The sequence below is a fragment of the Sinocyclocheilus rhinocerous genome, unplaced genomic scaffold, assembly GCF_001515625.1.
Source record: "Sinocyclocheilus rhinocerous isolate Xijiao unplaced genomic scaffold, SAMN03320098_v1.1 scaffold1012, whole genome shotgun sequence".
Lineage (NCBI taxonomy): Eukaryota > Metazoa > Chordata > Actinopteri > Cypriniformes > Cyprinidae > Sinocyclocheilus > Sinocyclocheilus rhinocerous.
The window spans coordinates 136,323-156,082 of NW_015640039.1; the positions used below are offsets into that span (position 1 = coordinate 136,323).

Consider the following 19,760-nt stretch of genomic DNA (forward strand, 5'->3'; position numbering starts at 1 on the left):
CATGGCCCGTCAGTCCACCAGCTCCGCTGGGCTCCCTCGTCCCTCCGGCTCCGCCTTTGTCTGTCGTCGACCATCTGCCGCTTCGGGACTCCACTCCTCCGGCTACACCTCGTCCCTCTGTCCCTCTGGCTCTGTCAGGCTCCTCCTTCCCTCCAGCTCCACCTTGGTCCTCTGTCGCTCCGACTCTACCGTGGCCTTCCGGATCCCCGCCAGAGCTTCCACCTGTCTTGTCTGCCTGCCTTCCTACCAGCCCTTTGCCATCTCCTGTCACCATCCCTTTTCCACTCCTTGTGTCCTCCTCCTAAGTCCCCCTCCATCCCTCACTTTATTGTCCCTGCGGCACGAGTTCGCACCTTCCGGGAGGGAGGCGAACTGTCATACCCCTTTGAACTGTTTTGTTGTCTTCATCCCTCATGTGCTCTGTATGACCCAGTTTTCCCTCATGTTTGATTGTGTTGATTGAATTTAGTTCAGGTGTGTGTCGTTAATTATATTCATTTTCTTCAGTATATAGTTGTGTTCAGTCCTGTGTTCCCTCGTCCGGTCTACGTCCCTACGTATGTCTCCTGCCTGTTCTGTCCTGAATTTACCCTGTGTGGATTTATTAAAGACTATTTGCATTGCTCATCATCTTCCTCGTGTGTTTCATTCCACCGTAGCGTGACAGAAGACCGGACCTAGAAGAGAAATAGCCTAAGCAAGAAATAGTCCTAGAAGAGCACCAGAACGTTCTTGCGACCCGGTAGCAATTCTTCCACGGCCCGGTAGTGGGTCGCGACCCAGTGGTTGGGTACTGGTGGTTGTACTGAAATCCTATTGATATGTCACTTGCATAATAATTTGGAACACTGTATATATATTTTTATATATATACATTTTTATTTTTGGGTGAACTATCCCTTTAATTGCATTCTTTGTGGATGTGAAAACCCATCTCAGAAGTCATTGTGATGCCTTTATGCAGATACGACCCAGATTTGCATCCCTCACAATGCCGTGACTCATATGTTCACACCAGTCACTGGGTTTTTATGTTGCTCTGCAATTGTGCATTACATCAAATCATTTCTTTGGCTCTCTGTGTCAATAAGATGGGGTCACGAGAGAGTTCTCACTCAAAGGAGAGACCGATAGAATCTACAATCAGACAGAAATTAAACTGTCAGATGATAATTGAGGGGAAGCTGTGTGGTCTGTAATGCCAGGAGATAAACAGAGAAGAAGCGTTTCCCATCTGGCCCTCTGCACCTTACAGTCATTAAGGGTTGCATTTCCCAGCATGCTGCATTTTGGGACTCGTCCTCTCTTATTTGGTTAATGGTACTCCATTGACTTAAGAGTCTAAAGCAGACTCTATTTTTAGGGCTGTCTATTAATTGCATTCAAAGTATTGACATATCAAAAAATAACGTAATTAATCATGCCTCCTGACTCATAATTCATAATAAGGTATTCACAATAAGGTATTCATAATAAAGTATATTACTTCCATCTGAGACATTAAAGCTTAACATACTGCCTTTGTGTCATTACATATTCACCATTGGAGGGACAAGATGTAACAGTGTTAGAATCAGCCTTTAAAAAGCCCATAATGGTCCATCACAAATTTTATTTTGGGGTTATGTAAAGCCCTAAATGTAAATGATCCTCACAATTTTCTCCTTACTTCAAAACACACTTAGATTGTCTTAAAGTACATCTGTCATGGCACTAAAGATGTAGGATGTGATAAATGGCCAAAGATTTCAGTCTGTATATTAAAAAGCATCACAGGAATTTCACATCCTGAAAGATTCAAATGAGTTTATTTCTGACGCTGGTATAAAAGTAACAGTAAATTTAATAGTTCTGTAAAAGGGAGTTGTGGGTGTAGTTATACAGGAATAAGACTCCCTACATTCACATTTTATATGTGTGACCCAATATACTGGGATGAAGTGATCAGACAGACAAACTTTTGTTTTAATCTCATTCACAAGTTTGAAATGCACTTCAATCATATTCTCTGTGAATAAAACAACAACAACAACAATAATAATAATACATTATTATTATAATATAATAAAAAATATAATAATTATGCATTATTATTGTTGTTGTTGTTGATATTTCTAATTTTAAACTTTGGTTATTTAAAATTAAAATGTATTTAAACTTTGTTTAAACTAACTGACTGAAAGGGAAAAGTTTTATTTAATAATTGTTGTTGTTGTTATTATTATTACAGGCTTATGTTCAGAGATATGGGAATGCAGCGAACAATATATTGACTTCTAAAGCTGTTCTCTGTCTATTCAGTACAGTTACTAGTCTGCCATCATGTAATGGTTTTATTAGCAATTATCTTCATTTTCCCAGAAGATATTGACATGCAATATGCCGGTCTACGTCCCTACGTATGTCTCCTGCCTGTTCTGTCCTGAATTTACCCTGTGTGGATTTATTAAAGACTATTTGCATTGCTCATCATCTTCCTCGTGTGTTTCATTCCACCGTAGCGTGACAGCTATAAATCCATTTTGATTAATTTGAATAAAAATGTGTTGTCTTTACCTAGAAAATGGCAAGATGAAAACCACTATTTTCTGTTTCAAACTTTCACATAGCATCTTTAGGTTATAATAACATTTAAATTCTAATCCAGATTTTGATTTTCAAAGATTTATTTTAAAAAAAATGATAATTTTTTCCCAAAATGCAATAAATCCATTGAATCAATATAAAAGTTATTTTTCATATTGAAACTGTTGAAAATACACAACAAAGTAAGTTGATCCACATATTGGTCAATACTAATCTTATTAATATCTTATGTTTCTTCCCCACCGCAGAAACCACCACAGGTTCATCAATGCCATCAAAATAATGATTTTTTTTTAGGGCTGCATGATAAATCGCATGCGATTATCATGTGCATCTCGTCAGTAAAGGCGGTTCTGTGATTAGTAGTAAATCTCCATCACGTGCTTTCAGATGGAGCTGCATTTAATACACAGAGCCATAGATCACTGACAAGCTTACGCAATATCACATTCATAATCAAAGGCGATTCATCTGCATCTGCATCTGTATCAATATATATATATATATATATATATATAAATCATATAAATTGTGGGTGTAGTTATACAGGAATAAGACTCCCTACATTCACATTTTATATGTGTGACCCAATATACTGGGATGAAGTGATCAGACAGACAAACTTTTGTTTTAATCTCATTCACAAGTTTGAAATGCACTTCAATCATATTCTCTGTGAATAAAACAACAACAACAACAACAATAATAATAATACATTATTATTATAATATAATAAAAAATATAATAATTATGCATTATTATTGTTGTTGTTGTTGATATTTCTAATTTTAAACTTTGGTTATTTAAAATTAAAATGTATTTAAACTTTGTTTAAACTAACTGACTGAAAGGGAAAAGTTTTATTTAATAATTGTTGTTGTTGTTATTATTATTACAGGCTTATGTTCAGAGATATGGGAATGCAGCGAACAATATATTGACTTCTAAAGCTGTTCTCTGTCTATTCAGTACAGTTACTAGTCTGCCATCATGTAATGGTTTTATTAGCAATTATCTTCATTTTCCCAGAAGATATTGACATGCAATATGCATGCAATAAATTAACACTGCAAAATGAGAACATTGTGGTTTTTGTGGGATTAAAGTATATGCCAATGCATTAACAAACAAACATACAAGCCAATACATAAATAATGGGGTTAATCCTAATCAATCATTTTGATCTGTTGTCAGCCTTACTACATTTGAGTCAAATTCTTATATTGTGTGTCTTATACATTGTTTGTTTGTCCTATTGTGTGGTTCTGTTTGGCCATTATTCTTGTTCTGTAACCTGTAATCGACACAAACACAGTTATACACCAGCCTGCAACAGGTTTGTTTAAATATAAGATGTTTTGAAGGTGTCACATCGTGTGATTCAAAGATTTCCCTAACAGACATTCCCCCTCAGAACAAACCCTGAGTGATAAATGAAGAGATGGCTGAAGATGAAGAGCGATGGCTTTCAGTTCTCATTTCAGCAGACTCTTCATTGCAGCGGTAGTGATGCTTACAACACCCCTGCCTTTTTTTGTCTCACCATTGATTGTTTGGCTGTGGGCTAATATAAAGGTTTTCCTGCGTGTCAGTCACCTGTCAGGAGCAATCTCACCCAGCACATGGGCTTCCCTCGCTGCTGTCAGTCAGTCTGCTGCACAGGGGTGTGTGTGTGTGTGTGTGTGGTGAAGTAAACACACAATGAGAACAGATCGCCATGAGTGATGTGAGGAATACAAAAAAGTCTTTCCTCCCTCCTTGTTTGCCGCTGGAAAGTTGCTGATGTGTAGAACTTGAGATGTTTTTGTCAGTAAAACTACAGACAGCAGTGTGTTTTTACTGTAAAGGAGTTTTCTCTGTCAGGCGCTGCTTTTTATCTTAAAATGGTATTGTTTGGCATTGTTTCTCTTGTGAAAAAAAAAAGAAGTGCACTTCAACATATTTGTTAAAAAATAATAACAGAAATAATAATGACAAATAATGAAAAAGTGAAGTCTCTTCTACTCATCAAGGCTGTATTTATTTGATCAAAAATACAGAAAAAAAAGTGTATTTTCTACTTTAATACACTTTAAAATGTAATTTAGTCTTTCAATGCAAGGCTGAATTTTCAGCATCATTACTCCAGTCTTCAGTGTCACATGATCCTTCAGAAATCATTCTGATATACTGATTTATTATCAATGTTTCCAAACAGTTGTGCTGCTTAATATTTTATTTGGAACCTGTGATACTTTTTTCAGGATTCTTTGATGAATAAAAAGTTAAAAAGAACAGGATTTATTCAAAATAGAAATATTTTCTAACAATGTACACTTACGTTCAAAAGTTTGGGGTCTGTACATTTTTTATTTTTATTTTTTTTTAAAGAATTATTTTATTCAGAAAGGATGTGTTAAATTGATAAAAAGTGATAAAGATTTCTGGGGGGGGGGTACTTTTTTATTTAAGTGTCAACTGAGCGTAATGTTTAAGTGTTGACACAATTGAAATTAAATAAAAATGTTTTAGAATTGTAATTAATATTAAATGCAAGTAGCTAAAAGCTGTGCTTTTTTGACCCATCCAAGATATAGATGAGATTGTTTCTTCATTGAACCGATGTGTAGACGTTTGTCATTGCATCACTTGCTCACCAATAGATCCTCTGCAGTGAATGGGTGCCGTCAGAACGAGAGTCCAAACAGCTGATAAAAACATCACAATAATCCACAAGTAATCCACACCACTCCAGTCCATCAATTAATGTCTTGTGAATAAAAACCTGCATGTTTCTAAGAAACAAATCCATCATTAAAGCATTTTAACTTTAAACCATTACTTCTGGCCAAAATATCAGTCCATAATCCATAAAAACATACAGTATTTGTTTAGAATGGTTTCACTTGCAAACGGTGCTTGGTTATTTCTTTCCTGATTCAGATGAGATCCCTTTTCACTGGAGAAAGCAATATTATGGACAGAGGACTAGTATTTTAGGAACAGTTTAGCAAAAAAAAAAAAAAAAAACATTTTGATGGATTTTGTATGAGGGTTTGTATGTTTTTGCACTCCAGAAAGTGGATGTTTGAATCACATCCTGTTTTTGGGAAATAAACTGAGCTGCATTAATGGCAGGTTTTCAGATTCGTGTTGGACACACTGTCCCCGAGTCTTTCTGTCTTCCCACAAGCTGAACGTCTCTGTTCTGTTGCAGTGAAATCTTCTCACTGAAAGAGGCTGAGATGTGCTTACCGTCACAGGGCTAAGGGTGAACAGTAGAGTTGGAAGACATTTGAGTGAGAGTTGGATGATGAATTGTGGTGAGAAAAGTCTCAGGTTTTGGAGCGGAGGATGTTGACTCTTAACTAAGGACGGTTGACTCTTTCCAGTCGTTCTGTGCCAGAGACGTGACACAGATGTCAGAATAACAACTTCCTCACAGCATTTTATACATTAGCATACAGCTTTCCTGTTACCTCGCCATGTGATGGTATGTGTGCAGCAGCAGCGGACTGTTGATTGAATGTTATTATCACATGGTGACATGAGCCTGAGGGTGAGTAAATGTTCAGCAAACTTTCATTCTTGGGTGAATTATTCCTTTTGAATCATTAGTATTATATTATCAGTAGTGCTGTCAAACGATTAATCGCGATTAGTCGCATCCAAAATAAAAGTTTTTGTTTACATAATATAAGAGTGTGTACTGTGTATATTTATTATGTATATATAAATACAAACACATGCATGTATATATTTAAGAAAAATATGTTATGTTCATGTATTAAATATATTTATATATAATATGAAATATGAATATATAAATGTATATACATGTAAATATTTTCAAAATATATACTGTATGTGTGTAACAGAGCTGCATTCATGACAGGTCTTCAGATTTGTGTTAGACACACTGTCCCTGAGTTTTTCTGTCTTCCCACAAGCTGAACATCTCTGTTCTGTTCCAGTGAAATCTTCTTACTGAAAGAGGATGAGATGTGCGTACCGTCACAGGGCTAAGGGTGAAAAATAGAGTTAGAAGACATTTGAGTGAGAGTTGGATGATGAATTTTAGGAGTGGAGGATGTTGACTCTTAACTAAGGACGGTTGACTCTTTCCAGTCGTTCTGTGCCAGAGACGTGACACAGATGTCAGAATAATGACTTCCTCACAGCATTTTATACATTAGCATACAGCTTTCCTGTTACCTCGCCATGTGATGGTATGTGTGCAGCAGCAGCGGACTGTTGATTGAATGTTATTATCACATGGTGACATGTTTATTGGGATGGACTGTAATTATAAGATCATGTCATTATTTAATTCACCCTCATGACATTCCATGCATAAAGATAGTTGATAAGATTCTTCTGGGTAGGGTTGCACCAGCTGTTTGTAAGGTCATACTAGGTAGTTAATAAGTACTAGTTAGTTATGTACCAGTACTACACCTAATTTGGATGTACCATTTGTTCTTGAAGCAAGATTTTAATAGTAATTTAATATGACATTTACATGCATTGATCCAAATAAGCAGCCACAATAAGTGTTTAATAGATCATCAATAACAATTTAACCAATTTCAGTTATTAAACTTATTTTGCCTCAGCTGTTTATGGTAATTAAACTTCCATTGAAATATATGCAAATGAAATTTTTTTTTTGCATTTAATGCATATAATAATGTAATACTCGTAAATGTATAATATTTACATTTTCACACATGTATTTATAAATGTTATAATTAATGAATACTTTAAGAATTATTATATTGAAATATGTGAACAATATTAAGGAAATTGTGGGAAAAAAATATATTGACTTTTTTTGCAAATGTATTTATCACTTATTTTAATTATTTAAGTTAATGTTATTACATTTATATATTGGACTATGTAAGTAATATTCAAGAAATGCATTTAGGAAAATGTGTAATAGTTATATATTTTGCAAAGTTATTATTTGTTTGAAAGATTAATACTTTATAAAGAATTGGTATTGGTACTTATTTTAATGATTTAGAATGTTATTAAATGTATATATTGGAATATGTAAATAATATTGAAGAAATGCGTTTTAAGAAAATGTGTACTATTTATGTTTTGCAAATGGATTGTTTATTTCAGTTAATACTTTATTAAGAATTTGTATATTGAAATATGTAAATAATAATGAAGAAATTAGTTTAAGAAAATGTGTAATATTTGTTTTGCAAATGTATCATAAAATATTTTACATACATTTAAAAAAAAAATATATATATATATATAACATATGAATTAGTATATTGAAAAGTGTAAATAATGTTCAGGAATTGCATTTATTAAAATGTTTACTATTTAATAATGGATTAATAATTAGGGTATGTGAAATACACATTTAGGAATTGTATTCAAGAAAATACTATAACTAATATTTAATTAATTAATTAATTTATGTTGCTAATTTATTATAATATTCACGAACTGTTTTTAAATTAAACATCAGGTTTGTCCTGAGGAACTGCTAACAACTTTAATGGTTAAACATTCAAATATTTAGTAGGACATCATTTGAATTATGATTAAAAAAATGAAAATAATTTAACTTGAAAAATGACATTTGAGAGCTATGAGCTGAGGAAAAGATTTTCAGTGACTTAAATTTCAGTTCAATAAACAAGAGCTAACATCACTGCCCTAATCTCTTTCATAATCCCACTGTAGAGTGCATTACCGCAGTATGATGGATTCATATACTGTAGAAATGGCGCCCAAGCTTGTAGAAAGAAAATTAAATCTGGCTTTCGGCTAGACCAAGCCAGACAGACACCAGTGGATGTTTACGTCAAAATAGCGATCAAATAACGAGAGAATAAGAATAACCAAGAAAGAATGAAAGACTTGTTCATGAAGTACTCAGAGAATTGTTTCTGCTCGTTTACTCGTTTCCCATTTATTTATTTATTCCTTCTCTTCCATTCTCAGATCCTTAAGGAGTTCAAGGATGAAGACTGGAACATGGGAAACATCGTGTACACAATGACCAACAGGCGATACGGCGAAAAATGCATCGCTTACGCCGAAAGCCACGACCAGGTACTGCTGTCCGGAAACCTCCATTCCTCCAGTGTAGAGTAAAGGAAAAGTAATCAGTGTGTCATTGGGAATGGAAATTGGTGTCACAACAGTTTGTATTTCACCCTCTCTAGGGACGAGGGTGAAATGAGAAATTAACACATCCATCCTATTTGTACACATTCTAACACCACGGCTAGAGCCGATTGTTGTTGTTGTTGTTTTCCTGTCTTCCTTTCTTCTCTTTGTTTTTTCCTCTGTGTAGTGTTTCCAAGGTCTGGGAATAATGATTTGTTCTACTCAATATGAGACACTTAAGTGAGTCTGAGTTGAAACGTGCTAAAACTAGTAAAACTTTACTTTGACAATTCATCAATAGACCAAACTGTTTAGCATTGCAATAAAGTTTCCATCAGAATGGCAGGTCCTATGTGAAACTGCATAGGATGTGTTAAAATATCAATGGACGTCGGGACCTTGGCTTAGTGGTTGCAACATACTAAGTTGTGGTGCTTATGTAGGAGGTTCGATTATTATTATTTTTTTAATTATTTAACATTTTTAAGTATATATTCAGTATCTATCTATCTATCTATCTATCTATCTATCTATCTATCTATCTATCTATCTATCTATCTACCTACCTACCTACCTATCTATCTATTTATCTATTTTTTATTTTATTTATTGCAAATTGAGCATTTTTTATTCAAATACAGTTTGCAACATTTACCTTAGTGATTAACATCTACTTCGTCTAACTTTACTACTTCATTTCTGTCCTGTTTCTCATAATATCGATCCATAAAAGTGTCACAAAAAGGTCAAATTATTATTGGATGCTGTTTGTTAAGGCAAACATCACTATTACTATTGCTCATACTTTGGTTTATGGGCCAATCAATTTACTCCACAATTTCACCTTCAGTGGTAACATGCAGTTTTGCATCATTAAAATTAGGACAGTATTCATTCTTGTTTTTTAGTGTCCTAGTTTTGTGTAGAACCGGACAGACGGTAGCTGTTCCCCTGTTTTTCCCCATTAACAAGTGCAAGCAATCAAAAGCTATTCATCAACCAGCAAACATTTCACCTAATGTGAATTGTGTGCTCATGTTGTCGATCTGCTATTCTGTCAGGCCCTGGTGGGAGACAAAACACTGGCCTTCTGGCTGATGGACAAGGATATGTACACCAACATGAGCGCTTTGATTCCCATGAACTCCGTTATTGATCGGGGCATCCAGCTCCACAAGATGATCCGACTGCTTACCCACGGCCTGGGAGGAGAGGGCTACCTAAACTTCATGGGTGAGTCTTTGCAAAAAAAAAAAAAAAGTCCACATTTGGACATGTAGGATGTTGGTGGATTATCTTTGCAACAATGTATCAAAAAAAAAAAAAATAGTGATAACAAAAGATCCGAAAATGTCCTTTGATAACATTAGTCAAGATTTCTTGCATAAAAACTGCTGTAATTTAGTTAGTTAGAAGATAGGCCTATACTTTGACCTTTTGTCTTTATTGTTGTTTGTCTTTTTGTTTTTTGTTTTTTGTTGTTGCTTTGCTTTGTATTTGTTGTTTGTTTTGTTTCGTTTTACTTTTTGTTTTATTTGTTTTTTTTGTTTCATTTCGTTGCTTTGACACATTCCTTGAATTCAATGTGCCATTACTTTTCTTTAGCATTAGAGGCATATCCTGTGTTTTTTGTTGTTACAAGTATTAGATATGTTAGATAAACTGTTGTCTACCATACAAGTATCATTGAAAGTAGCTAGTTTTGAACACAGCAAATATCTGTATTCCCCCTGACCTGTCCCACATCAGAGGTATTGACCTTCTTGATTTTACCCTATAATTACAATATTACAACATAATTTGATATAATAACTCAAATATTTATTTTTAATAGTTATGAATAACTACAAACTATTTTTGTTCCCAACCTTGCTAGTCCTAGTTTTGTCTAAATATACAAACCTGTTACTGCCATTTTTGCAGCTTGTTTTTATTTATTTATTTATTTATTTATTTATTGCTGATTGTTTTTTATTTCTTTTTTGTTTTATTTCATGTTTTTGTTTTGATTTGCTTTGTTTTTTTATGTTGCTTTTTTCGTTTTGATTTATTTCATGTTTTTGTTTTGTTTTGCTTTGCTTAGTTTTTTTTTTTTATGGTACTTTTTCGTTTTGTTTTATTTTGTGTTTTTGCTTTGCTTTGTTTTAAATTCTTAAATTTAAATTATTTGTTTTAATTGTTCTTTTGTGTTTTGTAACACATGCCTTCAATTCTAAACCTACATTATGTTTACATAGTACATTGTACTATATACACATTACATTGTGCATTGATGTTGCTTAGGCCGAATGGGCTATTGGGAAATGTTAACCAGCTGGATTAGCCTTTTTTAGGAATCGTTTTAGCAAGCTCATATTCAGATCTTGCTCCAGTCTGGTATTTAATTCCGTCTTTTCACAATCCAATCACTATTGTCTATCATTAATAGCTCCATTTTGGCTTGACACATCATCAGTTGATTATTACAGCTATTTGTAATATTTATGAAGTTTGTTACTGTAAGTGGTTGACCGTCAGCTTGGTCAATAATCAGCCCAAACAGTGTACTAGCCCCACCTACTGACCAGGTGCTGACGCTGTACTGCCACATTACTTAAATGAACTCACCAGTTCTGTTTAAAAGAGACAGACTTTTCCCCAGCCAAGGCTATATTCATATCACACACACGACCCAAACGCCACAGATTAGCTTGTGTTTGTGAGCATATGGGCAGACTCATCCATGGTGCACACAGGAGTCCTGTTATTGTTTACTGCTGTTCTTGTTCTGCCAGTACCACTAACAGTAATGACAGCTACAGATGTGGACTGCCTGATGTAGACACTTTCTACTCTTCACTTGTAGTATATCTGTAAAAAGCTTTTGTCTGCTGACTGAAATTACTGTCCTAATGGTGCTGTGCCCCAGCTGAATATATATGTTTCAGTCGGTTAAGCCTCTGAAAGCCAAAGGCTAGAAGGAATGTAAAGAGACAGCGGGTATGTTTGCCTGAAAGAAAACCTACTTTGTTCAACTCTCTAAAAGATCTTCAGATGTGACATGTAGCCATCATACTGAGAGATGTCAAAAACGTGACAATTTTTATAATTTTATATTTTATTTATTTATTTTGTGTGTTTGTTTGTTTGTTTATATTTCTATGATTTGTATGTCAAAAAGATCTAAAAACATGACAAAATATTACTTTATTTTATTTATTTGTTTAGTTATTTATTTTTTTGTCAAAGAGATCTAAAAAAAAACATGACAATTGTTTATTTTATTTTATTTTTATTATTTTTTTATATTTTGTATTATTTTTATGCCAAAGAGATGTCAAACACATGACTATTTTATTTTATTTTACTTTACTTTACTTTACTTTACTTTACTTTTACTTTACTTGTAAAACAGTGACATGTAAAAGCGAATGCCCTCTATTGAGGACAAAATGAATTGTGGGGACCCAGGATCATTAAGATTTATCTGGACTTGAAATATTCCTCCCATTTAAACTTTTAGTACAACAGGGATGAAGTACTATGCATTATCCACATTTCTGACATGCTTATTCCTGAAATAAATGACATAAAAACGTCTTACAAAATAATGAAAAGATAATTAAAAGGTTCAAAATTAATCATCAAATCTAAATTTTAGTTTTCTGTCTCACTTATTGTCTGTTCATTTTTTTAAAGTAAAATAAATAAATAATACTGTAGTACAGTCCAGGATGTAAAACAGTGACATGTAAAAGCGAATGCCCTCTATTGAGGACAAAATGAATTGTGGGGACCCAGGATCATTAAGATTTATCTGGACTTGAAATATTCCTCCCATTTAAACTTTTAGTACAACAGGGATGAAGTACTATGCATTATCCACATTTCTGACATGCTTATTCCTGAAATAAATGACATAAAAACGTCTTACAAAATAATGAAAAGATAATTAAAAGGTTCAAAATTAATCATCAAATCTAAATTTTAGTTTTCTGTCTCACTTATTGTCTGTTCATTTTTTTAAAGTAAAATAAATAAATAAATGTTGCTCAAAGTTGCCTATTCATGCTCTTTATAAAATGAAGGCAATCAACAAGCTAAAGCGAGAAGACAAAAAAAAAAAGGTAAATACAGGACGACGTGTCATGTCAATGGATCAATGGCTGTGAAGTCATTTAGCCAGTGCAAAGCAAGAACAAATTGTTTGAGCAAGCAAATCAATTTGAGCTACCCTCAACTCGACGAAGCCCATCTATTTATTCTCTAGTGGCAGAAGATGCTTGCAAACTAAAAGGACACAAAGAGATGACGGCCATGTTTGCAATGCAGAAAGAAGATGAGCGCTGTGAGGCAGAGACTCAACATTATAACACACTCGCGAGGCGACAATGAAACGGCTCAGTGGTTCCATCATTAAATCAGCAGGTGGAGAGTGAGATGAATGTACGCTTGACTTTCAGAGATGGAGAAAACTTCTGGATCACCTTCAGAAGCACAGAGCGACGACTGACTGTATTCAAACCGCGCTTTTGATCAGTCACAACTGCTGCAGAATTGAGCTAAATTAATTAAGATAAAAACGACGTCCCCAAATGTACTAATTGAACAAAAGCACATTGAGTGAACCCTTGTGAAAAAGAAGTGTGCTTAACTGTATTGAATGCACACTTGTCATGTACTTCAAATCTTTCTAAAAACCTGTACTTGAGGATAATATAATATTAATGAAATCAAAAGGCCACTTAAGCCTTTGCATATATTTTAAATGTGCTAAATTGCAACTTCATTACAAATGTGACGAGTATATTTTGAGTATATTTTATTTAAATTAAATGAGTGTGTTTTATTTTACCATAAATGCTTGTAATTACGTTTGGCTGTCCACTTTAACCATATTTCAAAGTAACTATGAAATCATAAATAAAGATGAGTTTTACTTAAGTGGGTCAAATAGCACTCGAAAGTTCAGCTTAATGTATAATACTCTACTAGAATACTATATACACTAAATACTTTTTATTTTATTTATTTTTATTTGCAGTCTTTGAATGCACGTCAAAGACTTGACAAGGAAGAGAAGAAATTGTTGATTTTTTATTTTTTTTTGCACACAGAAAGTATATTCTTGTAGCTTAATAAAATTAAGTTTGAACCACTGATGTCACATGGACTATTTTAATGATGTCCTTACTACGTTTCTGGGCATTGACCCATAGTAGTTCCCTTGTTGTCTATGCAGGGTCTGAAAGCTCTCTGATTTCATCAAAAATATCTTAATTTGTGTTCCGAAGATGAACAAAGGTCTTATGGGATTGGAACGACACGAGGGTGAGTAATTAATGACAGAATTTTCATTTTGGGTGAACTAAAATGACTTGCGTTTTAGACACAACAGTTCCTGTTTTTGCTCACCAACGAAAACGGTTTCAAACAAGCCACAGCAGAACTGTTGCGTCTCTGACACACCACTGTGTTTCCTTATGCTGAGTTCACACTGTACAATTTTAGCCCTGATTTTCACATGCTGACAGGTTTTGCGAAATCATCGACAAATGCTTGAAATCAGAGGCAAATCGGTGCTCGTTTACACGAGTGACAATCACGCAGTGTGAATTATCAAAGACGAGATCTGAGAGAATCGCCGACGCGTTGCCGATGCCTGTGAAACATTTGGCAAGCTAAATATCTGGACCTGTCGGCCTGCTGTGTGAAATGAGTTCTGACTGAAAAATACATTGGTTTTGATGACCTACAGCGAATGAGAGAGCAAGACACGGGAAGTTTCGGGGAGGAGTTATAGACCACAATACCAGCAAGCATGTCTTCAGTCCCGAGAAAGGCTCCTTCTTGGTCTATATAGATGCAAGAAATGGAGGAATGTTTGGTCGACCGTTTGTATTGCGAACTTCTTGCGGGCTACAATTTTAATGACATTTCCAGTCTTGCACGAGAACTCTGATCTCACATGTGATCTTGCATTATTTCTTTATCACTTCTCGCATGCATTTTGTTGTGAATCATAGTTTCAAGCTAAAGTAAAGTAAAAGACCGCTTCTTAAACCAGAGAAGGTGAACATGTTGGTATTCTTGTGGGAAAAAACATGCAAGTCCTGTCACCGACAGCAAGTTTAGTTTTACTTTTCTTTTTGTTTTCATTTTGAAAAGCTTGTTATCTTTGCTGTTTACCTTACGTTACGCTATTGAGGCTTTCTTTAAATTTTTTGTTTTTATTTGATTCCTCAGTGTTTGCTAAACATTCTGTAATTTATTAGTCGGTGTATATAATACAGCATGCCTCATCTTATTCGTTTTTGTTAATAAACGTTATGTAAGCTAGTTTGTCATTGTAGCCTACATTTTTATTGTTGTGCTTTTTAATTAAGAATAACAATGAATCTGTCTTTTGTTTTAGTCTTAAATAGTGAAAGGTGTATAAATGTAGGCAAAACAGACAATTATTTTTTCTTCTAAAATGTGACAACAAGATTGCAAATTCGAAAGTGAAAGCATCCAAAGACCGGCTTATAACACAGCAAAAAGTATAAACTATGACAAAAGTTAATCTGCATGCATTGATTAATCCCATGTTGTAGCAAAAGAATAATAATAAATAAATAATAAAAAATAAAAAAATTGCGACCAAACCAAATTATGTGCTGATGCGACCAACTGAGAAAGTTAGTCGCAAAAGTGCGACCAGTGGGAGGAATGAGTCTAGAGCCTGTTTAAACAAATCAATGGAATGAATGACTCAATGACTCATTCAAGCAGTGACTTGCCGCCACCTACTGGCGATTTTAATTTTATATTTAAAGTATATTTTGCTCTCTCTCTTTTTTTCTTTTCAAAATCATTTCAAATATCAGTATTCCACATTTTGTTTTTAAAACATCAACACATTATTTATAGATTTGTAACTGCAGGTTAAATGCATTCATGTCCTTGCATTGCAAAGACAAATTTTGTTGATAGTGATGTCATTTGATTGGTAACAGCCAGGGCTGGACTGGGACAAAAAATCGGCCCTGGCATTTTTTGGTCCAGGCGCCCCACCACCACTTTGAGATATATATATACACACACACACTATACTAGTAAATTTTTTTGAACAGTAAGATTTTTTAATGTTTTTTAAATAATTATCTTCTGCTCACCATGCCTGCATTTATTTGATCCAAAATACAGCAAAAGCAGTAATATTGTGAAATATTTTTACTATTGATTGGATGTTTACGCTGTCAATACAGGAGACAAACCAATGGACCTCTGGCTGCTGGCTGTCCGTGCGTGATGGTCCTCGGCAAAAAAAAAATCCTTCTGTCGGCCCCTTAAGTGCGTCGGCCCACCGGGAAAACGCCCGGTACGCCCGATTACCAAGCCAGCCCTGCTGACTGGGCGAAAACAGCCTTGCTGTCATCTCCATTAACATCCAGTGGAAAACACCTAACAGCACTGCGTTAAGAAATCAATGGGAGGTGTTTAACTTGAGTCGCAGTGAAAATAAAAGTGAAAGGATTTTTACAATTTTCATTTTACAGAGAGCAAAGAACATTTGCATTTTCAAAGAACATTTTCACTTCAGTCTAGCCAGAGTTCAAACACTCAAAAACTCCTGTTTAAATCACTGAAGCTGTTTACACTGTGAAATGAATATCTTACTTACATTCGTACGCACATCTGCACAGTCAGCGAGCAAGTGAACAAAACACCGCGTTTTAGCGATGACTCATCTGAACGTCTCTGATTACCCATTGCATTCATAAGCTCAACAGACTCGTGTGTGATTGGTTATAATGCAGCGCCGTACAAACGCGTCTGTCTCTGGCTCAGTGCCAGCCAAAGCGCGAACGCAGATTTGAATAGCAGCTGATGCTGTGCCGCACTAAACGATCTAATCACACCGGTGTGATTGTATCAAATATAAAAAATATTATTCGGCTATTTTTTGTCTTTTGGAAGCTGCATTTAAAATCCATTTGGCTCAGAAATCTGAGGGGGCACGAAAACGTGTGAAAAGCCGACGAGGAAGAAGTTGGGGTGAAGCGATCTTTATATAGGCGGAGCAAAATACTTCATCGCTCTGTCTATAGCGCATTGTGATTGGATGTTTACGCTGTCAATACAGGAGACAAACCAATGGACCTCTGGCTGCTGGCTGTCCGTGCGTGATGGTCCTCGGCAAAAAAAAAATCCTTCTGTCGGCCCCTTAAGTGCGTCGGCCCACCGGGAAAACGCCCGGTATGCCCGATTACCAATCCAGCCCTGGTAACAGCCCTATATAATATATTACTATTCGAATTGAATTTATTGAATAAATGTAAGAATTTGACACGGAGGATAATGCATGCATTGAATAAGGTTAGAAAAAAGTACCCTTGTTACCATCATATCCTGCCAAGATACCAGCACAATAACACACTCAGCAAAATATTGTTTAATTATCGTTATCAACAAAATTCCAGAAAATATCAAGATATAATATTTTTTGTCATTATCTCACACCCTATTGACAATAGACAATTCACGGAAAATTTAACTAAAAGATTTCTAATGTGAACACACCTTAACACATAAACCAGTATAATGAAAATATATAGATCTAGGTTTGTTCGATAATTAATATATTACCTCTGTTAAGACAGAGCTGGAACAGAGGAGAATAAATAAAAGAAACAGGCAAAAAATTGCCTGAAAAATTGAGTGCGAGATAGAGGAAATGAGCATAATTGACTGGGAGCTTGCGGTAGTCATGAAGTCCAAAGTCATTTCCTAAACAAATGGCTGTTGGCCTGTTTTGATATTTGTCATGATAAAGGCCCAAGTAACTGCATTTTCATTATAGGTTTATTTAACGTAAAGAGTGGACTTGCTTTCAGCTCTAAATGTGTGTTGTGTTTGGGTTGTCTGTGTTGTAAGATGAAGGGGAGGATAAACTAAACTGATTGGTCTCTGAAAACAGGGTTGCATGTGATTCAGCTATAGGTCATCGGGATTAATCCTGAATCACATTTTAAAAGGATCATCTCATCTAGCTCAGTGTTTGCGTATGCTAATGGCTGCTCGTGTTTTCCAGACAACCTTGTTTCAAGGGCAGCTCTCGACTATCGCTATTGCTTTACATTGAAAGTCCTGAAAGACCGTTTTCATTTGAAAAGGAAGAAGTTGTCTCCTCTTCATAAGAAGTTGACTGGTTCACTAAAATATTCTAAAGTTATGACCCTCTATTCTGTGTTTAAATCCAAACACAACTAAACCTGAATACGAAGTGCTTAGTAATTAGTCATTATGAAATTTTGGCAACTAGAAATGCATAAAATCATTTTGGATGACCAAAATCATTGACCAAATTGGTGACGCTTAATTAGTGCTTCTCCAATGGCGCATTTTGACTTTGTCAGTGTCCATTTCATACACGAATAAGCTACAAGAAGTAAACATGTCAGCTAGGACTGGGTTTTCAATATTATTTTATCAGTTTTAATTGATATTTACTTTGATGAACCAATATATTTTATTTTGGATTCCATTTACATTGAAAGTTGGATGGTGGAGTTGGAAATGACGTCACACCCAGAGTTGGAAAACCAAGATGAATGTGTCCATTGTTACCAATATCAGCCAATAAAAACACACAAAAAGCAGTATTTTGCACAGATAATGTTGAAATATCATGTCTACAGATACAGTTAAGGTCAGTTAAATTTACATAAACCTTGCAGAATCTGCAAAATGTTAATTATTTTTTCCAAAATAAGAGGGATCCAAAAAAAATGCATGTTATTTTTTTTTATTTTATTTTTTTCATTTAGTACTGCCCTTCACAAGCTACAGAAGATGCTTACATGTTTCCCAGAAGACAAAATAAGTTAAATTTACCCTGACCTTCAAATTCAAAAGTTTTCACCCCCCGGCTCTTAATGCATGGTTTTTCCTTCTGGAGCATCAGTGAGCGTTTGAACCTTCTGTAATAGTTGCATACGAGTCCCTCAGTTGTCCTCAGTGTGAAAAGATGGATCTCAAAATCATACAGTCATTGTTGGAAAGGGTTCAAATACACAAAAATGCTGAAAAACAACCCCGCGATTAAAGATGGATTTCCACTGTAAAATGTTGCAAGCTTGATTTGAACTTGTAAGCAGCAAGGCTCAATGCATGTAATCTAACCTCCATAGACTCATGTTCATAATTTGATTTGCTGTAGCTGAATTTAGTAAAGTTATATACTTCCCCGTCTGTTTCTATTAAATCAGCTCTGAAATTAACGGCTGTATAACTTTGCACCATGGGATATTTTTTCAGCTCTATATCCAGCTTTTAATCAAACGCTGACTTTGATGCGCTTCATCATGACGAAGCAAACACTAAGCTTTGACTACACCTTCTGCTTCACTTCTAACTGTATTACACACTCTTTTCCCTGGCATTGAATTTCTCTGTGTGTGTCAATTGTGAATCTCAGCTGCCAGCGTGAGGCCTGCGCCACAATACAGCTTTCCGGCTCCCACGGCTTTGCGGCTTCAAGGTATCAGACGCTTTGAAGGGCCGCTGTTCACGTCTGACCACCTTTAAATGAGCTAATGGTGGTTTCATATTCCACCGTCGTGTCTATATGGCTCAAGATTTGTTTTTCTTACTGTAAGGCTGCAAACGTCTATACCAGATAGCTAACAGGAAAGTCATGATTTTTTTTTTTTTATTATTATTAGTTTATTTTATTATTTTTTGAAATAAATTTATTCAGCAAGGGTGCATTAATTTGATCAACAGTAAAGACATTTATAAAATATTTATATTTCAAATAACCCTGTTTTTTTTTTTTTCAACTTTACATTCATCAGAGTTCTGTAAAAAAAAAATCAAAAACATTTAGCAGGCACAACTGTTTTCAGCATTGATATCAATAATAAGAAAATATGTAATGATGCTAAAAATTCAGTACTGCCATCACAGGAATAAATTACGTTTTAAAATATATTCAAATACAAAACACTTTTTTTTTTCAATTATAATAATATTAAAAATTAAACCTTACCCCACAGTTAATCTACATTGTGAGATTTGAAGTCCCAATT

At 34.8% G+C, this 19,760-nt stretch overlaps 1 protein-coding gene across 1 annotated transcript in view; it reads left to right on the forward strand.

Moving 5' to 3' along the window:
* Positions 1-19,760, forward strand: part of LOC107752276 (1,4-alpha-glucan-branching enzyme-like) — a 192,494-nt gene that overhangs the window by 103,442 nt on the left and 69,292 nt on the right. Inside the window, exons 11-12 of the mRNA XM_016568208.1 lie at positions 8,539-8,649; positions 9,768-9,939. Of these exons, the coding sequence (XP_016423694.1) occupies positions 8,539-8,649; positions 9,768-9,939 (283 nt within the window). The remainder of the gene's footprint in view (positions 1-8,538; positions 8,650-9,767; positions 9,940-19,760) is intronic.